The 23,240-nt window shown below is 39.3% G+C and overlaps 2 protein-coding genes across 19 annotated transcripts in view; both read left to right on the plus strand.

The window, feature by feature from the left end:
• ANK2 (ankyrin 2) overlaps nt 1–23,240 on the plus strand; it is a 235,435-nt gene that overhangs the window by 24,837 nt on the left and 187,358 nt on the right. For all 18 annotated transcript variants that reach the window (XM_047718252.1, XM_047718253.1, XM_047718254.1 and 15 more), the window contains exon 2: nt 7,766–7,867. In XM_047718252.1, coding sequence (XP_047574208.1) covers nt 7,766–7,867 — 102 coding nt within the window. The remainder of the gene's footprint in view (nt 1–7,765; nt 7,868–23,240) is intronic.
• On the plus strand, nt 14,944–22,876 carry LOC125093849 (ubiquitin-associated protein 2-like). The gene is given in 4 exon segments (XM_047719555.1): nt 14,944–14,992; nt 18,600–18,731; nt 22,195–22,736; nt 22,739–22,876. Coding segments are annotated over 4 exon segments (861 nt in total).

Genomic DNA, 23,240 nt, shown 5'->3' on the forward strand with positions numbered 1-23,240 from the left:
CTGCATAATATCCCAGCTTTATTCTCTTTTAAAATTTAAGAGTTGTACAAGGGGGCTATGAATCTTTACATAGTACTGTGAAATAGCCTTAATGTTTTGAAAGGGATGGAATTGGTATGCTGTATTTGGTTCTTATTTTTTACAAGTGATAATCTTTTTTTTTTAAGATTTTATTTATTTATTTGACAGAGAGAGATCACAAGTAGATGGAGAGGCAGGCAGAGAGAGAGAGAGAGAGAGAGAGGGAAGCAGGCTCCCTGCTGAGCAGAGAGCCTGACGCGGGACTCGATCCCAGGACCCCGAGATCATGACCTGAGCCGAAGGCAGCGGCTCAACCCACTGAGCCACCCAGGTGCCCCACAAGTGATAATCTTAAGGAAAGCATTGATGAGTGAAATAATTTATCTAGTGTGCTAGTAAAAATCAATGTAAAGGGGTGACTGGGTGGCTCAGTCATTTAAGTGTCTGCCTTTGGCTTGGGTCATGATCCTGGGATTCTGGGATGGAGCCCTGTCTCAGGCTCCCTGCTTAGTGGGGAGTCTGCTTCTTCTGCTCTCTCTGACGCCACCCCGACCCCAGCTCCTATGAGGGCTCACTCTCATAAATAAATAAAATCTTTAAAAAAAATCAATGTCAAATGCAATACTAAGGGAAAAAAATACCTTGTCTTTATATAAAGATGTAATTTCAAACAATCTCCTGTACAATAAGATATATGCTTAAAATATTCAGGTAGAATTTATCTGTTTCATTAAACTTAGTTATTGTTCTGGTCCCAAGTCTCAATTTTATGTGTCATAATTATTTTAAATAATATTTTAAAAGCAAAAATTTTAAAAGCAAAATATTTAAAAAGCAAAAAATCTATATTCCAGTGAAAACACCTATATTTCAGCCCATTTTCTTAGCACATAGGTGGGCTGGAATAAGAACATTCTGAGGAAGTTGCATTAACACTCTTTGAATATTAGATGACCTGTCAGTATTTTGTACTTAGTAGCAATCTAAAGACATACTGAGGGGCACCTGGGTTGCTCAGTGGGTTAAAGCCTCTGCCTTCGGCTCAAGTCATGATCCCAGGGTCCTGGGATCGAGCCCCACATTGGGCTCTCTGCCCAGCAGGGAACCCGCTTCCTTTCCTCTCTCTCTGCCTGCCTCTCTGCCTACTTGTGATCTCTGTCAAATAAATAAATAAAATATTAAAAAAAAAAGACATACTGAAATGACACTAAAAATGTAGGTTAATCTGCATGCTGGAGCTAGAGTGTACGAACTTATGGTCTATAGCAGATTTTGTTGTTAGTAGCAGCTGAATTGAAGTTATCAAGTGGAATTTTGTGGTGTCGTGTTTTACCTTTGCTATGTGTGTTCTAACTGCAGAAAGATGACTTGTAAAATCATTTCTAAAAAATTCTAGTACACTTAGTATGCAGTTCTCAATTGCCCCCAATTTTGGTTTATAACAGGACAGTGATAATAATTTGACCTACTAATAGACCTAAATTATTTATACAATCTAGCACTCCTACAGAAGTATGGTTATTTAAGTAAGAGCATTGATCTATCACAAAGAGGGTGCCTTGTAAAATCTTTATTATTGGAAACAGACCACACCTCTCCCATTCTGGTTCCCTTTTTGTCCTTTTGTGCCTGCACACATCAAAGTATTTTCAAATACTTTGGTCTTCTGGCAACAGCCTTCATATTTAAAGAAGATCATGCGTATCCATCTATACTTAGATTTGCTGTTCTTATTTTCATTTATCATTTACAAGAAAAACCACAATTATAAAACAAGCTCAGTGTGTCCTCTGTGCCTGTCATTGGGCTAAGCACTGTCAAATCATTTTCTTTAATTCTTCCAGCAACTCTATGAAGTACCCTTATTTTTTTAAAAGGAAACTGAGATACACAAAGACTTATCATACAACTTGTGATTTGGTGGACATGGAGTTAACTTCTCCAGCATTCCTAGGACAAGACCTAAGGAATTGTAGAACTGTCCTCTATTTCATGATATTCCTATTAAGATTTTTCCCCCCAAGTGATTTTAATAAATTTTATTTATTTTGTATTACTCTAAAAATGTGAATCTCAGCTAGGCCGATAAACCATCCTGTTTTTATAAAGGAATAGCTGCATCCTAAGAAAATAAGCAAATTATTAAAATTCCACAGGGAACATGTGCTTTCCTTGAGGTTAATCAGCCAATATGTGTGGAGGGTCTACTGTAAGCCAGACTAAAGGAAGTTCTCTGCTTTGCTGTCTTTGGGCCAGTAGAGGCTGCTGGCCGACTTATACTATTTGACTGGTGTTTCTCAAACTTTAATAATGTCGTCTACTCTTTCAAAGTATAAAAACAAGTTCATGACCTCTAGGGTTGTTATCTTACATAGTGTTAATTTAAATGTAAACGCAAAGGGCACAAAACTCCTAAAAACCTTAAACCATTACTAAAAGGAAGGTTTTACAAATTAAGCATAAACAAAACCACAAAATGAGCATTCTTCAAATCCCTGACTCCAGTTTAATAGAATGGGTAGAACTGACTAAAACTAAATAAGATATTGGGCTTAATAGTCAAGAGGTCTAACCTCAGATATCTATAATTTAATATGCTTCTGATGAAAATAACATAATGGGTATCTTTTCTATATAGGTTGTACAAACTATTATTAATCCTGTAAGGTTTTGTTTTTCACTTCAGAGTAATAAAACTTCAAGCTATCAGAGAAATTTACTAATGTCAGTTTCACTGGCATGCCATTTGATAAACATTTAAAGCTCTATTTACTTGGAGATGAAATTAGTATTGCAGTGCAGGCTTGTACATCCGTAATCCAGGGAAAGTGAGAATTGGGAACTGAGAAATGTCTCACCATGGATGTTCTATTACACTCGCTGCTAATGGTTGATGTGAGTTGAACCGTGCAAAGACAGCATCTGAGCCTTATGTTTATTTGCTACTTTAATGTGGCTGCTGACTGCTGTTCTTTTGTTTTATCATGTATGCTGTTCTGCCGTGTGTAATGATCAGATTCTCTGATCATACTCTGCCCCACAGCAAACCGTTTTGCATATCCTGCATCTATGTGTCATCTCTACTTCTCTTGTTATGTGCTGAATGATAAGCACAAAGGTTTATACCCAAATTACATGGTTGTATTCTTTAAAGGTAACCGTCTAGATGACCTGGAACATGCTTATATTTATGTTAGGTTATTATTGAAATGTAAGCACAGAATTAAAAAAAAAAAAAAAAAAAAAAAACCTTGTGGCAAACTCGTGGAAACCTGTGAGTATGCCTCTGGACTTTGGGGAAGTACTTCTTCAAGATACAATGTGTCTCTGTGAAGGCACATTCCTCTTGCCTCTCATGTCCACCCTGCTGGGTGCTAAGAAAGTATCCTGTTTTTCTAACATTCTGATACAAAAAATGTACAGAACTGTGTCAAGAGGAATTTTAAAGGAAATTTTTCTTTCTTGGCTTGAGATGCCACACCATGGTAGTAAAAGGGGCAAGTTTTAATGACATCCATCTGTTGCAGATTAAAATAGTGGGGCTCAGCACTTGAATTCTTTGTCCAGAATCAGACTTTATAAGCATAATTAAAATTGGTTTTAGGATTTGGGAGTCCTGGGGACATAAAGCAGCAGAGCCGAAAGAGGTTAGTTTTACATTTGTTGGAGACTTTCCCCCAAGGAGCTGCTATTGCCTCATTTTCTCTTTATTGAGCCATTATGTGTGAAATCTCCTGGTTGATCCAAGAGACAACAATCTATTTTGAAAGCATACTTCCCCCTACTTACGCTTAATTTGGAAATAATTCCTTTTGCCATACTCAGAGGGAAACATGGTATAGTAAAAGTTGCTGTATCTTTCCCCGGGAGTCCCTGAATCCTCTTTCATCTCTGTGTTGACTGAAGGTACCAGCCTGACTACTGTTTACCTTGTGTCAAGTGCTTTAATCACAGATTGACCTCATTGTAAGGGATGGTATGCTTGTGTCTATGTGGAAGTGGGAAATGAATATATATTCTTTATATATAATATATATTTTTTCATGCAGGTCTATACTTTTCATCTAAAATGATGTCAATATCTGTATATAAAATTTGTAATTTCCTTTTAATTTTGTTCTTGAAACCCATGTTCTGGAACTTTTTTTTTTTTTTTTTTTTTTTTAAGATTTTATTTATTCATTTGACAGAGAGAAATCACAAGTAAGCAGAGAGGCAGGCAGAGAGAGAGGAGGAAGCAGGCTCCCTGCTGAGCGGAAAGCCCGATGTGGGGCTCGAACCCAGGACCTGGGATCATGACCTGAGCCGAAGGCAGCGGCCTAACCCACTGAGCCACCCAGGCGCCCCTGGAACTGTTTTCTAATAACACTTTCATTTATTTGCATTTGCAAAATGCATTTATAATGCATTTTCTCACTTCCAGAAAACCAAATTTTTTAACGGGTTCTGAAAGAATCCAACTCATAGCAAAGGCCACAATGACTCACTGTTGAAGACATCCCTGGCTGGATGGCTCAGATGTCACATTTCCATTGGGTCTAGACCCTCCAGAACACTGGGAATTTATTTTGCTAAAATTCCAGGGATTGGATGCAAGTCTTGGACTTGTACCTACATTTGAGAAGTTTGCTTCAGAAAAGCGAAAAGCAGTTACGAAAACCAGTTATGTAACGGCAAAAGCAATCTTCCATGTCATGCCCATTCCCTAAGGAAGGTTCTAGGAGGGTCTTTTGGGCACTGCCCACTGCTCCAGCTCCCTTCAGACCAACACCTTCCTTTAAGTGTCCACAGTCATGTCTGTAGGGCTTTCTTCAACCCTTCGGGATCACGTGCTCCCTCTTAGCTCTACTTATGCATGATATTCTTTTTTTCAAAGGAATGATAGGGACACCCTGATCTTAGTTCCTGAGTTTAATCATATTAGGCATGTAGATAGAGATAGTCAGCTTTTTTTTTTTTTTAAGATTTTATTTATTCATTTGACAGATGGAGATCACAAGCAGGCAGAGAAGCAGGTGGAGAGAGAGGAGGAAACAGGCTCCCCGCTGAGCAGAGAGCCCGAAGCGGGGCTCCATCCCAGGACTCTGGGATCATGACCTGAGCCGAAGGCAGTCTTTAACCCACTGAGCTACTCAGGCACCCCCTGGCTTTTTTGATGCAATGTGTACTTTACCACCTCTTTCCTCATTCCCAAATGCTTATGGTTTTAAGTAGTTTTTCTCAAGCCAGTTCTTACTTTTTTTTTTTTTAAGATTGTATTTATTTGACAGAGAGAGAGAGAAATCACAAGTAGGCAAAGAGGCAGGCGGCGGGGGGCGGGTGGGGTGGGGTGGGTAGGCTCCCCTGCTGAGCAGAGAGCCTAATGCGGTGCTCAATCCCAGGACCCTGAGATTATGACCTGACCCAAAGGCAGAGGCTTAACCCACTGAGCCACCCAGGCGCTCCTAACTCTTACTTTTCCTAGGTATATAGATGGCTGAGAGATGTGGGGACAGGGATGTCAGCCAGGAATTCTCTCTCCAGCTGGGGAACTCTTTTTAGCAAGTGCCATGATTTACAGAGCATATATGTAGACCAAGAGCATAACAGTGGTTCTCACAACTGAAACAAACATGTAGCTCCTAGGTTAGGTATCTGTAGTAACTTCTGCCTTGATGCTTTGGAGGGGTGAGATAGAGTAGCTGTTAAGACTAGCTCTAGGCTGATAAACATAAGTTAAATCTTGGCTCTTCCACTGAATAATTGGGTGACCTTGGAAACCTTCTAAGCCTTTCCCTCACTTATTAAATGAGCATAATAATAGGTTCTCTCTCATAATATTATCGTGAATATTAAGGATATACTACATTTTGCTGACTCCCTTAGCTCTGTGCCTGACCCCCAGTGAATGATAAATGTCAGCTATAATTATTAAGCCCCATGTACAACATGGCAGTAGTGCTAGGCATAATTTTTTAATATTATATATAACATATAGTACATAGATCTATTTTTTAAAACTATATATGGCAAATAATGTCATACTTTCTATGCCCAAATATTATTTAATTTTAGTTGTTTTACAGTAAATGATGTTTCCTGTGAGATATTGACAGAACATAATGCCTAGCATTATCTTTCCCTTGTAAGTGCTGTGGCAAGAAACCTGAGGTAGAAAATCTTCCTGGAGTTTAAAATTTGCCACAAACCACAAAATAATTTCCTAGAGCAGGCATTTTAAAATGAGTCACAACTCAGTCACTTCAGCATTGCAGATATATTTAGGGCACCCTGCCATGGGCAGGGCTCTCAGGAGGGACAAAGAGTGAGGCATGGCGGCCTTGTAGGGAGGGAAGAATGGTCAGATAGAAGCCAGACCTTGATCCACTTCTGAAACATCAGAGCATGAATTCCAGATGTATAGATTTCAGTCATACCTTCCACTCTTCATACATTATCTGTCTGATTTGTAAATACATGTCATTATGGTATTTGGGTTAAATGTGAGGTAATTTGGTCCTACCACTTTCCATCTTCCCATGTGTAAATCATTTTAACAATATGCAAATAATTCCCAATTTGAGACTCCCAGAGAAAATACTTCCATTTCTATCTCTGTACATCATCACCAGTCATAATGAATAGTTCTGAAAGAGTGTGCCAGGAGCCCCTGCCAAACACATTCTTCGAGGGAGAGAGGCAGGGGAGCCTACCGGGAGAGTGCGGGATTATGAGCTGTCACAACTGTGTCTCAGGTCCTAGTAGGTCAGTGACATCCCTTTTCATGTTACCACATCTTCTTTAGTCAGATACCATACCACCAGAAGAGTTATAAAGTTACACCAGTGTTTTAGAACCTAACAAAGTTTATCAAAGTTATTGGGTTAAGATTCGAAAGTCAGGCTCTGCAAGCGAGCGAGAGCAGCTGGGTGACTGTAGCTTCATGTCTGGAGCAACTCTCCTCTGGACATTCTGTGGCGAAAATTCAGCTGTTTCTTCCAGGATCAGATTTTGAGAGGCCCTGGGGGAAGAAGAGGAGTTAAAAAGCAGACTCCCATTATGAGTGCTTATCTTTACCAAGGGATTTTCGTCTGGTATTATGTCAGCTGGGTTAAATTTAATCTTGTTTTTCCAAAATCACTGGGATCACAAAATTTGCATTGGCCTAGTCCACACCTGCCAACTAGTGCTATCCTCTTTCCTCAAAGCATCCTTGGAGCTTTCTTTTTTTCCCTTGTAATGAGGACAGATGACTGCCAAATGACCCATACTCAGCATTCTCCATCAGACTCATCTGAGAAACCAAAACGGTAAAGGAAAAAGAAAAAAAAAGAAGGCCAGTCCCTTTAATTTCTTTTACTTTTCCAACTCCTTTTTGGCTTGACATTAGGCTCACTATAAGGTCACAAGCATCCTGAAGCTAAAATGAATGGGTAGCTTTGGGTTTGGGAGTCGTGTAAATTCATCTTCAAATGTGGCTGAAGATTTAAAATAAAGCAGTAATGATTTTTATTTCAAGAGTTCTTTTACATCTTTAATATAGCAGAACGTATTTCCCGTTGACTTTAAACAACTCTCTAGAAATACTACAAAGTTGCCACCCTATCCTGGGAATTATTATTCAGTGTTTTAAACTCAAGATTGGAGTGTGTGCAACCAAAGTTTTTCTTACTTGCATTGTAAACATTTTTGACTTTCTGTCTTTTGTATATCCTTATTTAACAATAATTCACTGGAGGTCTTTTTTTTTTTTTCTTTCTCGTAGTCTGACAGCAATGCAAGCTTCCTCCGTGCTGCCAGAGCAGGCAACCTGGACAAAGTAGTGGAATATCTCAAGGGGGGCATAGACATCAACACCTGCAATCAGGTAAGGACATGGCTCTGTGCACAATGAAGAAACACTCATGGTCTATAGAAGTATGCCAGGAGCCCCAGGTTATTTTTTTGTCTATTGCATTTACTAAAATATCAGCGATTCAGACTTACAAAAGTCCATTTTCATCCCCTCACCAACTTCTGAAGCCTCAGACGGCTGTATCTAGACCTAAGACTGCAGCAAAGGAGATAGATCAAAAATAACAACCGAATGTCAGTTTTGTCTGTGAAATGATCTGGGCTGCTCTCGGCTGGAATATTGACTGAGACTAATGTTTTATTTCTCATTTATCATCAACTGGTAATCCAGACTCTGGTTTCTTTTCTTCTCTGCCGTATGCGTTTTACTCATGGACAACTGAGTGTTAAAATGTGGGATAAAGAAATAAGAGAAAAGGGGTGCTTGGGTGGCTCCGTTGGTTAAGCATCTGACTTGATTTCAGCTTAGGGCATGATCTCTGGGGTTGTGAGATCAAGCCCCACATCAGTCTCCACCCCCCGCATGGAGGCTGCTTAAGATCCTCTCTCTCTCCCTTTGCCCCTCCCCACCCTCACATGCACATGCTCTCTCTTTCTCTCTCTCTTAAAAAAAAGAGATGACAGAATAAAATAAAAATTATTTCCCCCCTTTCTCTCTAATTAGTTTTAAAATATGGATTAGAATGAGAAGAGTTTGAAACTGTTAGCCTAAATGAAGTGTTTGGATTATTCATTTATCATATTCATTCAATAAGGACTCTAGATAATAGCATACATTTTGGATATTATTTGGTTCTGTGGATGTTGAAATTTTTGTGCTGTTTTTGACGAAGATTTTTATGCCATGAATAAAGTGTCTAGTAGCCTTCAGTGTTCACTACAGTGTGCTAAATGTTGGTGTGTGTGTGTGTGTGTGTGTGTGTGTGTATGTTTGACAGAGCTGACTGGGAAGTGAATAGTACTGGCTGATTTAAAGTTAACAGAAAGTAAATGATACTCAGTTTTTATCTGCTTCATAGACCAACCTAACTTCTTGAGCTACCTCAACAAGTTTTTAATGCCTAACATATTTTTCTTATAGTGGCCAATTCTCCAATAACATGTTGCTATAAAAGGGAAGAACATTTATTTTTGTAAAAAGGTAACACAGCGTCATGAAACCACACAAAACTGAGAGCCCAGTTACTGAAATTTAAATTCCATTTCCACTTTTATCAGGTCATTTCAATTCAGAAATGAACACTTTTTTAATCTCTAAAACAAGATAATAACACACTCACTCTTCTATCACTGGGTTGCAAGGTAAATTAAATTGTGAAATTATGGGAAGAAATTTTTAGGGTGTACATTTACTAATTATAATTACTATACAGAATTCACCAAGAATCAGAAAAATTAAAATTGAACTCCATACAGCATATGAGATCAAGTCTCCTCAATTATCTGAATTTGCTAGGTATGAAGTAAGTCTTGTTGTCTGATGTTGGTCTTTATTATTATTCAAGAATGTAGAGTAAATAGAGATTAGAGAAATAAAATGACTAATGTTAACTAGACACTGTGTATCAGGCTTTCTGCTGGGGGTTTTACATGTGAATCTTCATACAGCAGAGACAAATGTTATGAAGTAGGCATTTGCTGAAATTTAGAAATGCAGAAACAGAACCCGCAAGTGGTTAAGTGATGTTCTCAGGGCCACACAGATCTGTCTGTCTCCCATGTGCTAGTGTTTTCCACAGCAAGACATGGTCCTGAGATAGCGGGATCCTCCTTCAGAGTGTATAGTGCAGTTTCATTTATCTTGAAGCTCAGATCTTTTTTTAATCTACCTTTGTTAATGTAAAAAGAACTTGATTCATCCTTAAATTAACATAATAGTTAAAATAATCTTAGTTTTTATTTATTTATTTATTTATTTAAAAGATTTTATTTATTTATTTGAGAGAGAGAGGGAGAGAGGTCACAAGTAGGCAGAGAGGTGGAAGCAGGCTCCCCACTGAGCAGAGAGCCCAATGCGGGCCTCGATCCAGGACCCTGAGATCATGACCTGAGCTGAAGGCAGAGGTTTAACCCACTGAGCCACCCAGGTACCCTAATTTTAGTTTTTATATATATTTTTTAAATTATAAGCACACTTTTTCAAAAGATTTTATTTATCTATTTGACAAGGAGAGAGATCACAAGCAGATAGAGAGGCAGGCAGAGACAGAGGGGGAGGCAGGCTCCCCAACGAGCAGAGAGCCCAATGCGGGGCTCGATCCCAGGACCCTGAGATCATGACCCAAGCCAAAGGCAGAGGCTTAACCCACTGAGCCAACCAGGCGCCCCTAGTTTTTATATTTTTGAAGATTTATTTATTAGAGAGAGAGAGAGACAGAGACAGAGACATAGAAAAAAAACCCAAATTGGAGGAGGTGCAGAGGGAAAGAATCTGAGAGGAGACTCCCTGCTGAGTGCAGAGCCTGATGGTGGGCTTGATCTCATGACCCATGAGATCATGACCTGAGCTGGAACCAAGAGCTGACCACCAAACAACTGAGCCACCCAAGCGCCCCATAGGTAAAAGAACTTTTAAGTCAAAGAGCACCACTACCAGGATTATGACTAAAATGCAAATAAAATGTAGAAAATAATTTCTAAACAACTAGGAAGGCAAAAGAGGCAACTCTTTAGCCAAAATACTGCTATGTTTAAATATGTAAAAGCTCAAAGCTAAAAGGGCATATGAAAGAAGAGAAGAAAAAGTGTCCGTTATTTTGCTAGTAAGCCTGGGTTTCTGCGGAGCATCATGACATGTAACATAGAAACCAGGACTTTCTGTACCCTGCTGTATTTCTCAATGAAAGGCAATCTGGGCTGCATCGGCTTTCCAAAAATATCACATGTGTTGGCGTTCTGAGATTCCTTAAACTAAAATTTGGATGAAAAAATTTTCTTTATAAAATTTATCTCTTAACTACCATGAGAATTTTGAAATTTAATCCAAAAATATGACTTGGCTTTTAATCATTTAAAGGATATGAGAAAAATTCTTAATTTTGGCACAGAGCAATTTTATAAAAACAAAACAAAACAAAACTTCAAGTCTTCATTTTTCTTTTCTAAGTAGTTACAAATCTCTTAAACTCTGTTTTCTTTAAAAGATTAGACTAGTAATGTATTTATTTTGTTATCTCTTGTACACTCAGAAAAGTGAACAAATCTTAGCATTTGCTCCCTATCTGAAACTCATGTATATTTAATGCTTTTTTTATTTTAGTCCTTGTTCACAGTCTAATAATATTACAAACAAGGTTAACATGCAGACATTAAAAATAGACTCTATAATCTTTTCATAAAAAATGTATACCCAGTTAAAAATCAATAAAAGGCTCAGAAGATTCAGGTACTTTTCCCATGTATAACAGTGATTGGTTTCATTGCAGTGACTTCAAAATAAAGGTTATCACTCATCGTTTATTGGCCATACTCCTAGATATGACACTGAAAGTTAACAGTTTTTTGGGTTTTTTTTTAAAGATTTTATTTATTTATTTGACAGACGGAGATCACAAGTAGGCAGAGAGGTTGGCAGAGAGAGGAGGAAGCAGGCTCCCTGCGGAGCAGAGAGCTGGATGCAGGACTCGATCCCAGGACCCTGACATCATGACCTGAGCCAAAGGCAGAGGCCTTAACCCACTGAGCCACTCAGGCGCCCCAAAAGTTAACAGTTTTTAACGTGTCCTGATTTTTGGTCTTGACTCTTTACTACCGAAGTGTAAAGATCCAAAATTATCAGTTAGATCCTGTACTTCCTTTCTCAGAAACAGAAGGCAAGGTCAAACAAAGCACCATTTTCAAAATAATATTAATGTTCCAAAATACCAGGCCTTTACCAACAAGAAGGTACACTCAACAGTGACTTTGTCATATGTTCACATAGTTATGACTCAGACCACAAAGCATTTTTGGAAATCACTTTAAGAATATGGGTGCTGGAATCCAAATTCTCATTTTATCCAGTTAACCAGCTATGTGACTCTGGGCATTCAGTTTTTTCAGGACTCGGTTTTCTCGATGTAAAGTCGGGATCATTAACAACACTGGAGTCATAGGATTGTTGTGATCATTAAATGAGATGTTTGCAAAATGCTTAGGAAAATATGCATTCAATAAATAGTGGCAGATGATAATCCTTATTATAATAGTATAATCTTTTTATATTGATTCTCCACCTAAGCTTTAGCAAAAGTGGTGCTGGTTCTCATAGGCAGAACAGATCATAAAAGGTATTCCCGTAGCTTGTGTCATCAAATAGGAAAGGTCATATTTAGTAGCAATTTGGTAACAGTTTCTTTTTATTTGGGTTAAATTAAATATTTTTTCTGGTACTAAAATCTTTTTTACCAATGCCATTTGGATCCATCCAGTCTGGACCTTCTTTAAAAAATACCAAAACCAATTATATTAGCCTGTGAATTTATAAAGGCAACAAAGATGAATACTTGAGAATTGAACTCCTAGAATTAATGGACTATGGAATGAACTATATCTAGTTTCCTAACCAGTTAAATGGGGCAGAGATATATCTGCAAATAATATTGTCACATATTTATCATTCGACCTCTCATCTAAAAGAAGCAAATGGTGGTGCATCTGTCTGGTTCTGGTTATACATGCCCTTTTGTTTTTGGATTCTGTATTATTCTCTAATTCTCTTTAGGGCATTAATACTGGTCCTTGCTCTATACCGAGTAATGCTGATTCAGACTAGATTTGACTAATGTCTGCCCAGTATTTTGAGCACTTAGAATTTTCAGGGTTTTTTTTTTTTTTTTAAATTTTATATATTTATTTTTGAGAGAGAGAGAGAGAAAGAGAGAGAGTGAGAGAGCAGGATGTGAGGGGGAGCAGAGGGGGAACAAACTCTAAGCTGAGCATGGAACCCAGTGTGGGGCCTAATCCCACAACCCTGAGGTCATAACCTGAGCCAAAACCAAGAGTCAGACACTCAACTGACTGAGCCAACCAAGCACCCCAGAATTTTCATTTCAGTATTGATAGTTGTTCAATGCAAAGTAATTCCAGTAGAGACTTTTCATCAGTTACTTGTCCCTAACTCTAAAACATTTTGTCTCACAAATTTATGAAGAGGTTTGAAGTGCAACTCTTATTTCATTTAACAAATGCCGAGGGTAGCTTCATGCAAAGTATTTCTGTGACTGTCTTCTGAAGTACTGTCCTTCAGTGGTTTAGATGAAAACAGAACAATTTATGTTCTAGAAATTCTGTTGAATGCTCTTTTCCTATGACTAAAAGACATAGACTTTTTAAAAAAAGATTTTATTTATTTGACAGAGGGAGAGGGAGAAGCAGACTTCCCACTGAGTAGGGAGCCTGATGTGGGACACGATCTCAGGACCCTGGGATCATCACCTGAGCCGGGGCCAGGCACTTAAGTGACTGAACTACCCAGGTGCCCCAAAGACATGGATTTTAGTACATAACTCCAGGAGCCCCTCCATTCTCCCTAATTCATCTCAGATATTATAACATTATAGTCACATTCTTTCCGCCAATCTGAATTAAGGCTCACGGTTTGTTCATCTATTTATTCAAACATGTAATGTGTGTTTACTGTGTGGCAGGCACTGTTCTAGGTGCAGTGAAAGCAGAGACAAAAACCTGCTCTTGTATAGCTTAGAATCTACAACATGATAAGAGAGAGATAATCACCAAGCAAAAAAGTAAAATATGTGAAAAGAGAGACTGTAATAAAATGGCAGGGAAAGAATACAACAAGGGAAAAGGAGAGGGAGTGAAAGGGAAGGGGTGTGTCATTTTAAGTAGGATGGTCAAAAGAATGCCTGAAGAATTTGACCAAGGAAGCCCTGCGCTGTTGGGAGGGAATATATTTTAGAAGAAGGCTTGACCAGTGAGAAAACTCCAGGGACGGAGCATGCCTGATGTGCTCTGGGTCCACCAAGAAGGGTGGGGTAGCCAGAGTAGTAGGAGATCAGGGGAAGAGAAGTAGGTCAGGGAAAGCCATCGGTGGCACCAAGTCATCATATAAGACCTTGTAGGCTACTTTAAGAACTTTGGCTTTAATTCCAAGAGAGAAGAGAAGTGATTGGAGGGTTTTTAGCAGAGAAGTGACTTAAGCTGACTTAGGTTTAAATAGTAACCCTCAGACTGAAAAGGAGAAAGGGCAGAGGAGGAAACACTTTGGTAATACTTGAGGTCAGAGATGAAATGTTCGAGACCCGGGCAACAGGCAGGAGAGATGGTAAGACCTGTTGGGTTCTGGATGTATTTTGAAGATAGAGCTGATGGATTTTTTGGGTGGATTTAATGTAGGATAAGCACAAAAGAGAGGAGTCAGGGATGAAGGTTGAGGTCACAAGGAGAATAAAGAGGGTTGAAGATTCATTAACTGAGAGGAGAGAGAAGGTAGGAAGCACTCATCAAGGAGAGTGGAGGAGAGAGTAAGGGTGGCAGAGCGTGACTGTCAGGCAGCACTGAGAGCCTGCTCGGGGATGGGGACCAGCTCGCGTGGATGTGTGTTTTCCCACAGCCATAGTCAGACATGGACTCACAGGCAGTTATTTATAGAGTGTCATATATGACGAGGAATGTGGCTTAGCTAAGCATGTGGAGTCCAGATAGAGAAAGGCGAGTGAACTGAGGGTGCATGGAAGGGGATGAATAAAATGATTTTAAAGATTATTCATGGAATGTCGCTCCAGCGAGTGAGGACGGGCACACAAGATGTATCCGGTTTATAGTTGATAAATAAATGATAAATGAATGAATGGACCCAGACATTTGGCCAGTCACTTAAATTAATCTGAGTCTCAAATTATCCATTCTTGAAGTGAGAAATAATAATACCTATGGTGTCAAATAACAGTTACCTTTGTTGCATGTCTATAATATGCTTATCACTGTACTGCACACCTTATAATCTATCTGCTCAACATACTTCTCTATCTCAGAAGGAGACTCCTGGGGGCTCACATTATACATGTGAAAACCCATTGTGTTAGGTACACGCAGGAGACCAAAGTAGGGCTCTGTCGATTGCAGTTAGATGGAATTTAATTAAGTCGTATGGCCGTAACTGATGATTTCACTCAGACTAGAGCAGCCGGATGGACAGGTTTGGAGGAAGTTCTAATAAGTTTATTGCTTCCAACTTAATCAGAATTGTCATCATTTCTTTTAGAGAACTTGTAATTCTCTGTAGTACTTAGGAAAGTTCTGGTCATGCCTCTTCAAACTTCTATTCTGCTTTCTAGATGGAAGGAAAGTTTTATCAGGTTATGTTTACAAACCATTTCTTAAGGCAATATTTCTTCTAAGTGGAGAGGAGCCTTTTTTTGGAACCTTGAGAATATATCCACATGCTTCGGTTTGAGAAATACTTCATTAAAATTTGGGTGTTCCTTCAGTAATCACTTGCCATCAATTGACACAGTCATAAACATGACCAAGAAATTACTAGATGATAATTAAATGTGATTATCCAGATGATCCAAATATACTTCTATTACGTTTTTTGATTGGCGCTAAAATGAAAATGTCAAATAAAACATTCTCAGAGAAGCCTGAGATCCTAGAGAACACATCAAGGGATTCCAAACTGAGAAAAGCCCCTTTAGATTAAGTGCTTCTCTCAGGATCTAATTTCCTCTTACGCATGTTCATGTTAACCAGCTTCAGCTTCAGAGAGTGAACTTTTCCTGGTTGTTTCCAGAGGCTAAGAGATAGACATATTTGTACCTGATCTGTCGATGCACTGACTACATTTACTGACCAGAGTAGAATAACTGGGTGAATGAAGCAGACTCCTACTTAACCTCCATAGGGTACATGTACAGGTACTATCCATTAGCTCCCCCAGTGCACAAACACTGACATATTCTTTTTCTTGTGCTATGTGCCACGTTAAGTATAGAGGTTACAAAGGTCAATAGGATTTGATTCTTGCCCATGATAAACCATGCCGGGAAGATAAACAGAGAACACAAATGCAATAAATTAGAAAAAGAACCGAACTTTGCGAATGCTCAGAGGATAAACTAAGCCAGCTTGTGAGTCTTAGACAAACTGGAAATTGATATAAGATACAATTTGTAGGAATCATTTTGTAATGATGGAAATCAGCGTAACTCTGTGTTCCTTGGAAGATTCCTAAAGCCAACTTTATTGTTCGATGGCTCCTTCCTTACTCTCCCTGTGTTCTTTTAGGATCCAGCACACCACATTTGGCTAGTTCTTAATTAAAATTGTAAAAAATGGGGAGAAAATTAGAAGTCATTGTAATTCTCTAATCATATGACTAGATTTTTATTTTATACGGGTACCTTGAAATGTAAATTTGGTTTCTAGCACAGTTCAGCATACCGTAAATGTTCAGTAAATGTTTTAATATGTGAATAATATTCAATGGTTATTTTGTTTTGAATTTAAGCGTTCTCTAGTCTACATTAAATTTAAACTCTATACCATGTTTTTATCTGAGTTTAATATTTTGTACAAATTTGTTTCTTCACTTGTGCCTCATTTGAAGTAGGAGGATGGGGAGGCACTTGGCTGACTCAGTCAGTAGAGCATACAAATCTTAATATCAGGGTTTTAAGCTCAAGCCCCATGTTGAGTGTAGAGATTACTTAAAATAAAATATCTAAAAAAAAAAAAAGAAGAAGAAGTAGGAGGGTAGGGCACATACTGGAATTAGCTATGGAACTTTTTTTAGGTCCTGTTCCCCCTTCTTGCTTTCCTTCCCTCTGAGATTCTGCCACTCTTTCCCTCTCATCCTTGCCCCCTGGAGGCACATCCCCTCCAGGCTGCGGCACTAAGGAGTTCTTATATTTCATTTAAACAAACAAACAAACAAACAAAATGCTCCTAATTGGTTCTGATACATACTCCTTCTTGCTTATTGATTTTGATAAATTCTATGTTAGAGGGAGAAAATCCAGGTTTGGTTTTGTTTTTGTTTTAAGATTTTATTTACTTATTTGACAGTGAGAGAGTGAGGGCACAAGTCGGAAGACAAAGGGAGAGGGAGAAGCAGTCTCCCTGCTGAGCAGGGAGCCTGATGCTGGGCTGGATCCCAAGACCCTGGGATCATGACCTGAGCCAGAGGCAGCCGCTTAACTAACTGAGCCACTCAAGCACCCCAAAATCCAGGTTTTCAATGCCCTCTTTCAAGACGAGTTGATTGAAATATTAAATGAGTCAGTGATAAATATACAAAGGCAAGATTTATTCTCTTGGATATTTTCTTTAAAGTCTTCTGGAAATTATATTCTCAGTACTTGTCATCTGATCTAAGAACCACAAAATTTTATTACAGTAAGAAACTTAAGGGCTCAACCATTCTAAACCCTTTCCTTCATTTTTACTTAAAATTAAAACTAGCTAAACTTGACATGGACATGATAATAACATTTTAGAATGCATTATAGAATTCTTTTCTAATTTTGACACATTTGGACTTTCTATGTCTAGAAAGAGGATAATTTTTCTCCTTAACTACTGACTTATTATGGGAGACTGAGATGTTTCCTATTCCACAGAATATCAAATAGAATTAATGAGAAACTCAAGTCTAAAGAAAGCTAAATAGGATTGTAATGCAGGATCCATAGATTTTTTTTTTTTTTAATAATTGTAGGGGTTAAGAGTATAGTTTCAGAGCTAGAATCACCAGGTAGTTCATAGCTCATAACGCTCAATTTAAGGTTAAGTGAGTTAATGCAATTAAAAGCTTAGAACCGAGGCTGACACTTAAAAAAAGTTATAATAAGTTTTAGCTATTATTTAAAAAATTTGCTGTCAACTTTCAAAGTTAATATTTAAATCCCTTTAACCCATGACTATCATAATAAGTAGCTCAAAGAGTGTTCTTCCTTTGAGCTTCATATGCTGCTTCGCTTTAGCACATGCGAAGTCAAATATGAAAGAAATAATTTGTCCAGTATTTCTCACAGAAATTAACTCAAGAAATGAGACCATGTGAAAACATTTAACTTAGGAGAGTTAAAGCTTTCAGTCAAAAAATAGCAGCTCTTTGAATTATTGGCAAGGATGATTATGAATGGACCAGGTTCCCATCTGTTTCCTAGGTTTCATTGGAACTGAAAATACTTTTTAAAAAGTCGATCAATTAAAAAAATAATAAAGTCAATCAATTCTGCATGTATTAATAATTTCCCTAGTCCAGATAAACATTATATGTCAGTCTCAAAAATGGTCAATTCAACTCATCGTATTTAACCAAAGTGCTAGAGAACAGGAGTGAGGAGTATATGCATTTATTACTTTTGGCACCTAACGAGGAAATCATAATATTTTACATTTGTATATTATTTTATAGATTCAAAATAGCATAAACATACTTTATTTTATATCCTTCTTAAACTAACTATCTGAAGTAGGCAGAGTGGGAAATTTCTCCATTTTATGAATGAAGAAACTTTATTTTATTTATTTTATTATTTTTTAAAGATTTTATTTATTTATTTGACAGAGAGAGATCACAAGCAGGCAGAGAGGCAGGCAGAGAGAGAGAGAGAGGGAGAGAGGGAAGCAGGCTCCCTGCTGAGCAGAGAACCCAATGCAGGACTGAGATCAGGGCCTGAGCTGAAGGCAGTGGCTTAACCCACTGAGCCACCCAGGCGCCCCCAAATGAAGAAACTTTAAATCATGTTGTTCATACCGGAGAGAAGCTAGGAACTCATATTTCGCTTTGCCTCCAGTGCACCTTGCCCCCTGCCACAGCCCCGGATGCGCCTGCGGTTCCGCATTGACGTTGCCCCTGCGGTTCCGCATTGACGTTGCCCCTGTCCTCAAAGCAAAGAGCTTTCCCTTGTACCATCATCATCCTTCATGTTGGTATCGCAGCGTTCACCCACAATAGGAATGATTAAGTTCTGAAAATTCAAATAAGCATGTCACGGAAACCAATCCTCTCTTAGAATGGTCTTGGTGAGCGTCAGGTTTTTACTTTTTTGTTCTGCAAGGACATCTAGTTTCCCCAAGATACCCTCATGTCTTGGGTCTTGCCAAAACCTGCTTAGTTTTTTGTTTGTTTTGTTTTGTTTTCTGTCTAGAGCACCTGTGTACACTCTCTCTCTGACATACACACGTGTGTGCATGTATGCATGTGCATTGTGGAGAGTTTCACCAGAAACAAAACAAAACGGAATAAAATAACCCCCAAAGTCAACACTTGCTCATCGGCAGGGCATTCTATTTTTCTTTCTTGGACTTTATGTTTTAAAATTTTAAGTTTTTCATTGTTTCATTCATCAAGTATGTATGTCTCAGCTCCATAAACTCTTCGTCCGTCTTGATCTTGGTAAGATTTTGAAGAATTTTCAGAACTCTTTCTTCTTCCAGGCTAGCTCATCATCATATTTAAATTCATTCTCTATATTTTGTGGATTATATGGTAGAAAGATTTGGTGGGGCTGGACAGGGGGAAAGACCGGTAGCCAACAACAGAGCAACCATCCAGAAGCACTATGGATATCTGGGTGGCCCTGAATCATAGATGACATGGAGATCTAGAAGTAGATTTTACAAAGTGATACTTTCTTTCTCTCTATTTTAAAGTTTTAATTTTTTAAAAAAGTTTTATTTATTTATTTGAGAGAGAGCACACAAGCAGGGGTAGTGGCAGAGGAAGAGGGAGAAGCATGCTCCTTGCTGAGAGTATGACCCGAGCCTGAGGCAGATGCTTAACCAACTGAGCCACCCAGGCACATCACAAAATGGTATTTTCTAAGCATTCTTATTCTAAGCATTTTCCCTATGAAATAATCAACGAGCTACCAAATTCCAAGCCTCATTGTCAGTTAGCAAATACCTTACTAAAAATTCATCATTTTGGAATTATAAAGAGAAAGCTTTGGAGATCTGAGAATAACTCACTAGTAAAACAAGTTTCCTCATGGATCATCATAGTTTCATTTCCTTTTTAAATCAGAAATTTTTGGAGACCAATGAACGACATGATAGAATCAGTTAAATTGTGTATGATGAAGAGGACACATTGATTGCTCTGCTGTTCCCAATCTTCATAAAAACTGAATGAATCTTTAATTCCATGACAGTGAGTACTCTTAGTTTAGAGCAGCTACCGTGGAGGAGGTAGGAAAGGTGCAGCTAGATTATGGCTGGGTATAAGGAGTGAAAATTGGGTTGGGAATGTATAAACAGGTTATTTTTGTTTTGATTTTGAGTTCTTTTTCTCCATGTATAGATAATTTCTTTTGCTGATGTCATTTATGCCAATGGAACTGTGAAATTATAAATCATATTTCACAATTATTTGTATCTCTGTATGTGAGCATTTTGTTCCTCTTGGAAAAAAGCTGGTTTAAGATGTCACTGATAGAGGAGTCCCCATTTTACTCTCCATCTTTTTCTTCTAATATTTTTTAAGAACTCATATATTTCAGTTGCTTCCTTCCAAATATTTACATTTTAATAGAATTAAGGAAGTTATGTAAGTTAGTTGTAGTTTTCTGATATGCATATACAGATTGGAGTACCCTTAACTCAAATTGTAAGTTTTGCAAAATAGAGTAGCCAGAGATTTGGGGAGGGGAGGGAAACAAAAAAAACTACAAACAAGTCTATGTAGCATAGAGATCATTTTCAGTTGTGTAATTATAAATATTTTGGGCTCTTTGGGAACAGAATATATGACACATGTCCTCTGCTTCTCCCTTAGAACCTAGCACCTAGAGATGAGCACTTGGTGGATACCTGGCCAACACTTGTTGAATATGGATTTGTACTAAGACACAAAACAGCTTAATGGATTTTGTTGCAAACATTTAGCCTTTATGTATGTTTAGCTGTACCTGCTTGAATCTGTTCTTCACCTTTCCAGATGGACTACTCTATATCTTTTCTCTATGTGCCAGCAAACATAACTAACACTCGAATGGCTCTATAAAAATTTTTATTGGCTATCTGTTCTACCTGGGGTTTCATGCACTAGTTTTATATGATCATAGAAAAGCAGCCGATGGGTAAAATAGCTCGTAAAATCAAGAGAAATGGTGAATACAGCTTACTGTAAAATCTGATTATAAATAATGTTATAAAATTGCTTTATAAAATTTTAATAGAAGTGCTAAACAAAAAAATCTGCCCTTTAAGATTGATAAATTTGCATATGGTTGGGGCTCCTGGGTGGCTCAGTTGGTTGAGCATGGGACTCTTGATTTTGGTTCAGGTCCTGATCTCAGAGTTGTGAGATCGAGCTCTTCTCTGGCTCTGCAGTAGGGGTGGAGCCTGCTTGGTATTCTCCCTCACATTTTGCCCCTTCCCTACCTCCCAAATTTTTGCACATGGCTGTTTCAAAGTAGCGTTTAGATTTTTTTTTTTAAATATTTGATATATTTAGTTATTTTAATGATATTTTTTAGAAATAGCATTATTCCAAAAGTGGTAGAATCAAAGGTGATACCTTGCCTGGGACTCACAGATCTATAAGCCTTTGCTCACAATAAGAGCTAACTGGATATTTGTTGATTGTCTTGAAAGACTCAAATTCATATTATTTATCAACATTAATTTACATAAAGCCAATATCAAGGACTTATCCATAGTAGCCTGCTTTGGTTGGTTCCCATTCAGTATAGGGTGACGTTAGCTGGTAGGGTCAGCCCTGGGAGTCCCATGTGTAGGCACCACAGACAAGAGCAGCAAAGAATGCTTGAAGGAGATGGAGGTGGAGATTTGAGCAGGAAGTTCTGAGGCTTCCAGTAACCAGAATCCCAGCTATTGTGCCTACTTCACCCAAGTTCCCCACAGTACTACCCATGCAAGTCCCAGCAACTCCTGTGATTTGCCCAATTATTATGACCAAAACATACCAGCAAATCCAACAGACTCCTGGACTCATGGTTCCTCCCGCAGTGAGTGGTTCACTTAGCTTTTGCCCTGGTGATTGGAGTCACCTGGGCAGTCCAGAGGCTCAGAAAGTCCTGTTCCTATGGCATGTAGCTGTGGTTCCCCAGAGGACCCCTATCCTGCATCTGGCCTTCATTTCCCATTTACTACAGAGAGCAGATTATGTTCTTCCCTCTGTGGCAGTAGTCACCCCATCTCTGACTCTGTAGGCCACCCTGCTAGAGCGTGTGGGTCCCCTATGATGCTGCCTCCAATGATTGGCCCCCACTTCCTATCTCCATGGCTGCCCTGAGGCCTCTCCTGGAAGGGCCAGCAACTCCTTAGGAGCTGGGCTTAGGCCTTGGCATTGGGCCTGAAAGAGAAGGAAGTGGCATGGTGGTAGCAGCAGCAGGGCTAGAGACTAGTGCATTGGTTGTTTTGGAGGCAAGAGCATCCCATTTCCCACTCCCACCACTCTGCTGACTGGGAGGGATGGTAGCCTGGCCAGCAACCCTTACTCTGGTGACCTCACAAAGTTTGGACATGGGCATGCCTCCTCCCCAGCCACAGCTTTGGCCAAACCTCAATGGAACGAGACTCAGACTCACCACACTATGCAGCAGGCATTCCTGAAACCGGCACTGCCTCCTGGCTATGGTTATACCAGCCTGTCATACTACACAGGGGTTCCTGGCCTCCCCAGTGCCTTCCACTATGGGCCTGCTGTGTTCCCTGTGGCTCCTACATCTTCTAAGCAGCATGGTGTGAATTTCAGTGTAAATGCAGCCACCCCTTTCCAACAGCCAACTGGATATGGGTCTCACGGATGCAACACTGGTGTATCAGTCACATCCAGTAACCTGGGTATGCCTGATATCTCAGGTTCTGTGTACTTCAAAACCCAGCAGTCCTTTGAGAAACAACATTTTCATTCTGGTATTTCTGCTGCCTCCTTCAACTTGCCTTTAGCCCTAGGAAGTGGGGGGGGTCCATCAATCTGGCCACAACTGCTGCCTTCCCACCTGCCCCCTTTATGCATACTCTGACCGCCCTCCCCCATCAGCAGCTGCACTCCCAGATCCTCTACTATCACCTGCATCAGGATGGCCAGACATGCAGCAGGTAACATAGCCAGACGAGCTCCGTCCCTCAGAAGCCCCTGACCAACAAGTCTGTCTACAACAACTGTAGCTGGGGGGCCAACTGAGACACTGACCCTCATCTTCTCCCAGTCCCATCTTCTGAGAGGGCTTCTCAGCCTGGCAACTACGGAAACAACATCAAAGAGAGAAAGGACTGGGGGGAGGTATCCACTGCCCCCCAACCCCCAGCGGCCCACCCCATGCCTCAGCTTCATGTCTGTCCCATTCCCATACCATCCTCACTCTGTTGTATGTATTATTGGATTTGTATTTTCTGCTTTTTTTTTTCCCCTCCTTTCCTCTCCTCCTCCCTCCTTGCATTTAAGATTATGGAACTTTGCTGTGGGC

Source organism: Lutra lutra, chromosome 2, assembly GCF_902655055.1.
Source record: "Lutra lutra chromosome 2, mLutLut1.2, whole genome shotgun sequence".
NCBI classification, from domain to species: Eukaryota; Metazoa; Chordata; class Mammalia; order Carnivora; family Mustelidae; genus Lutra; species Lutra lutra.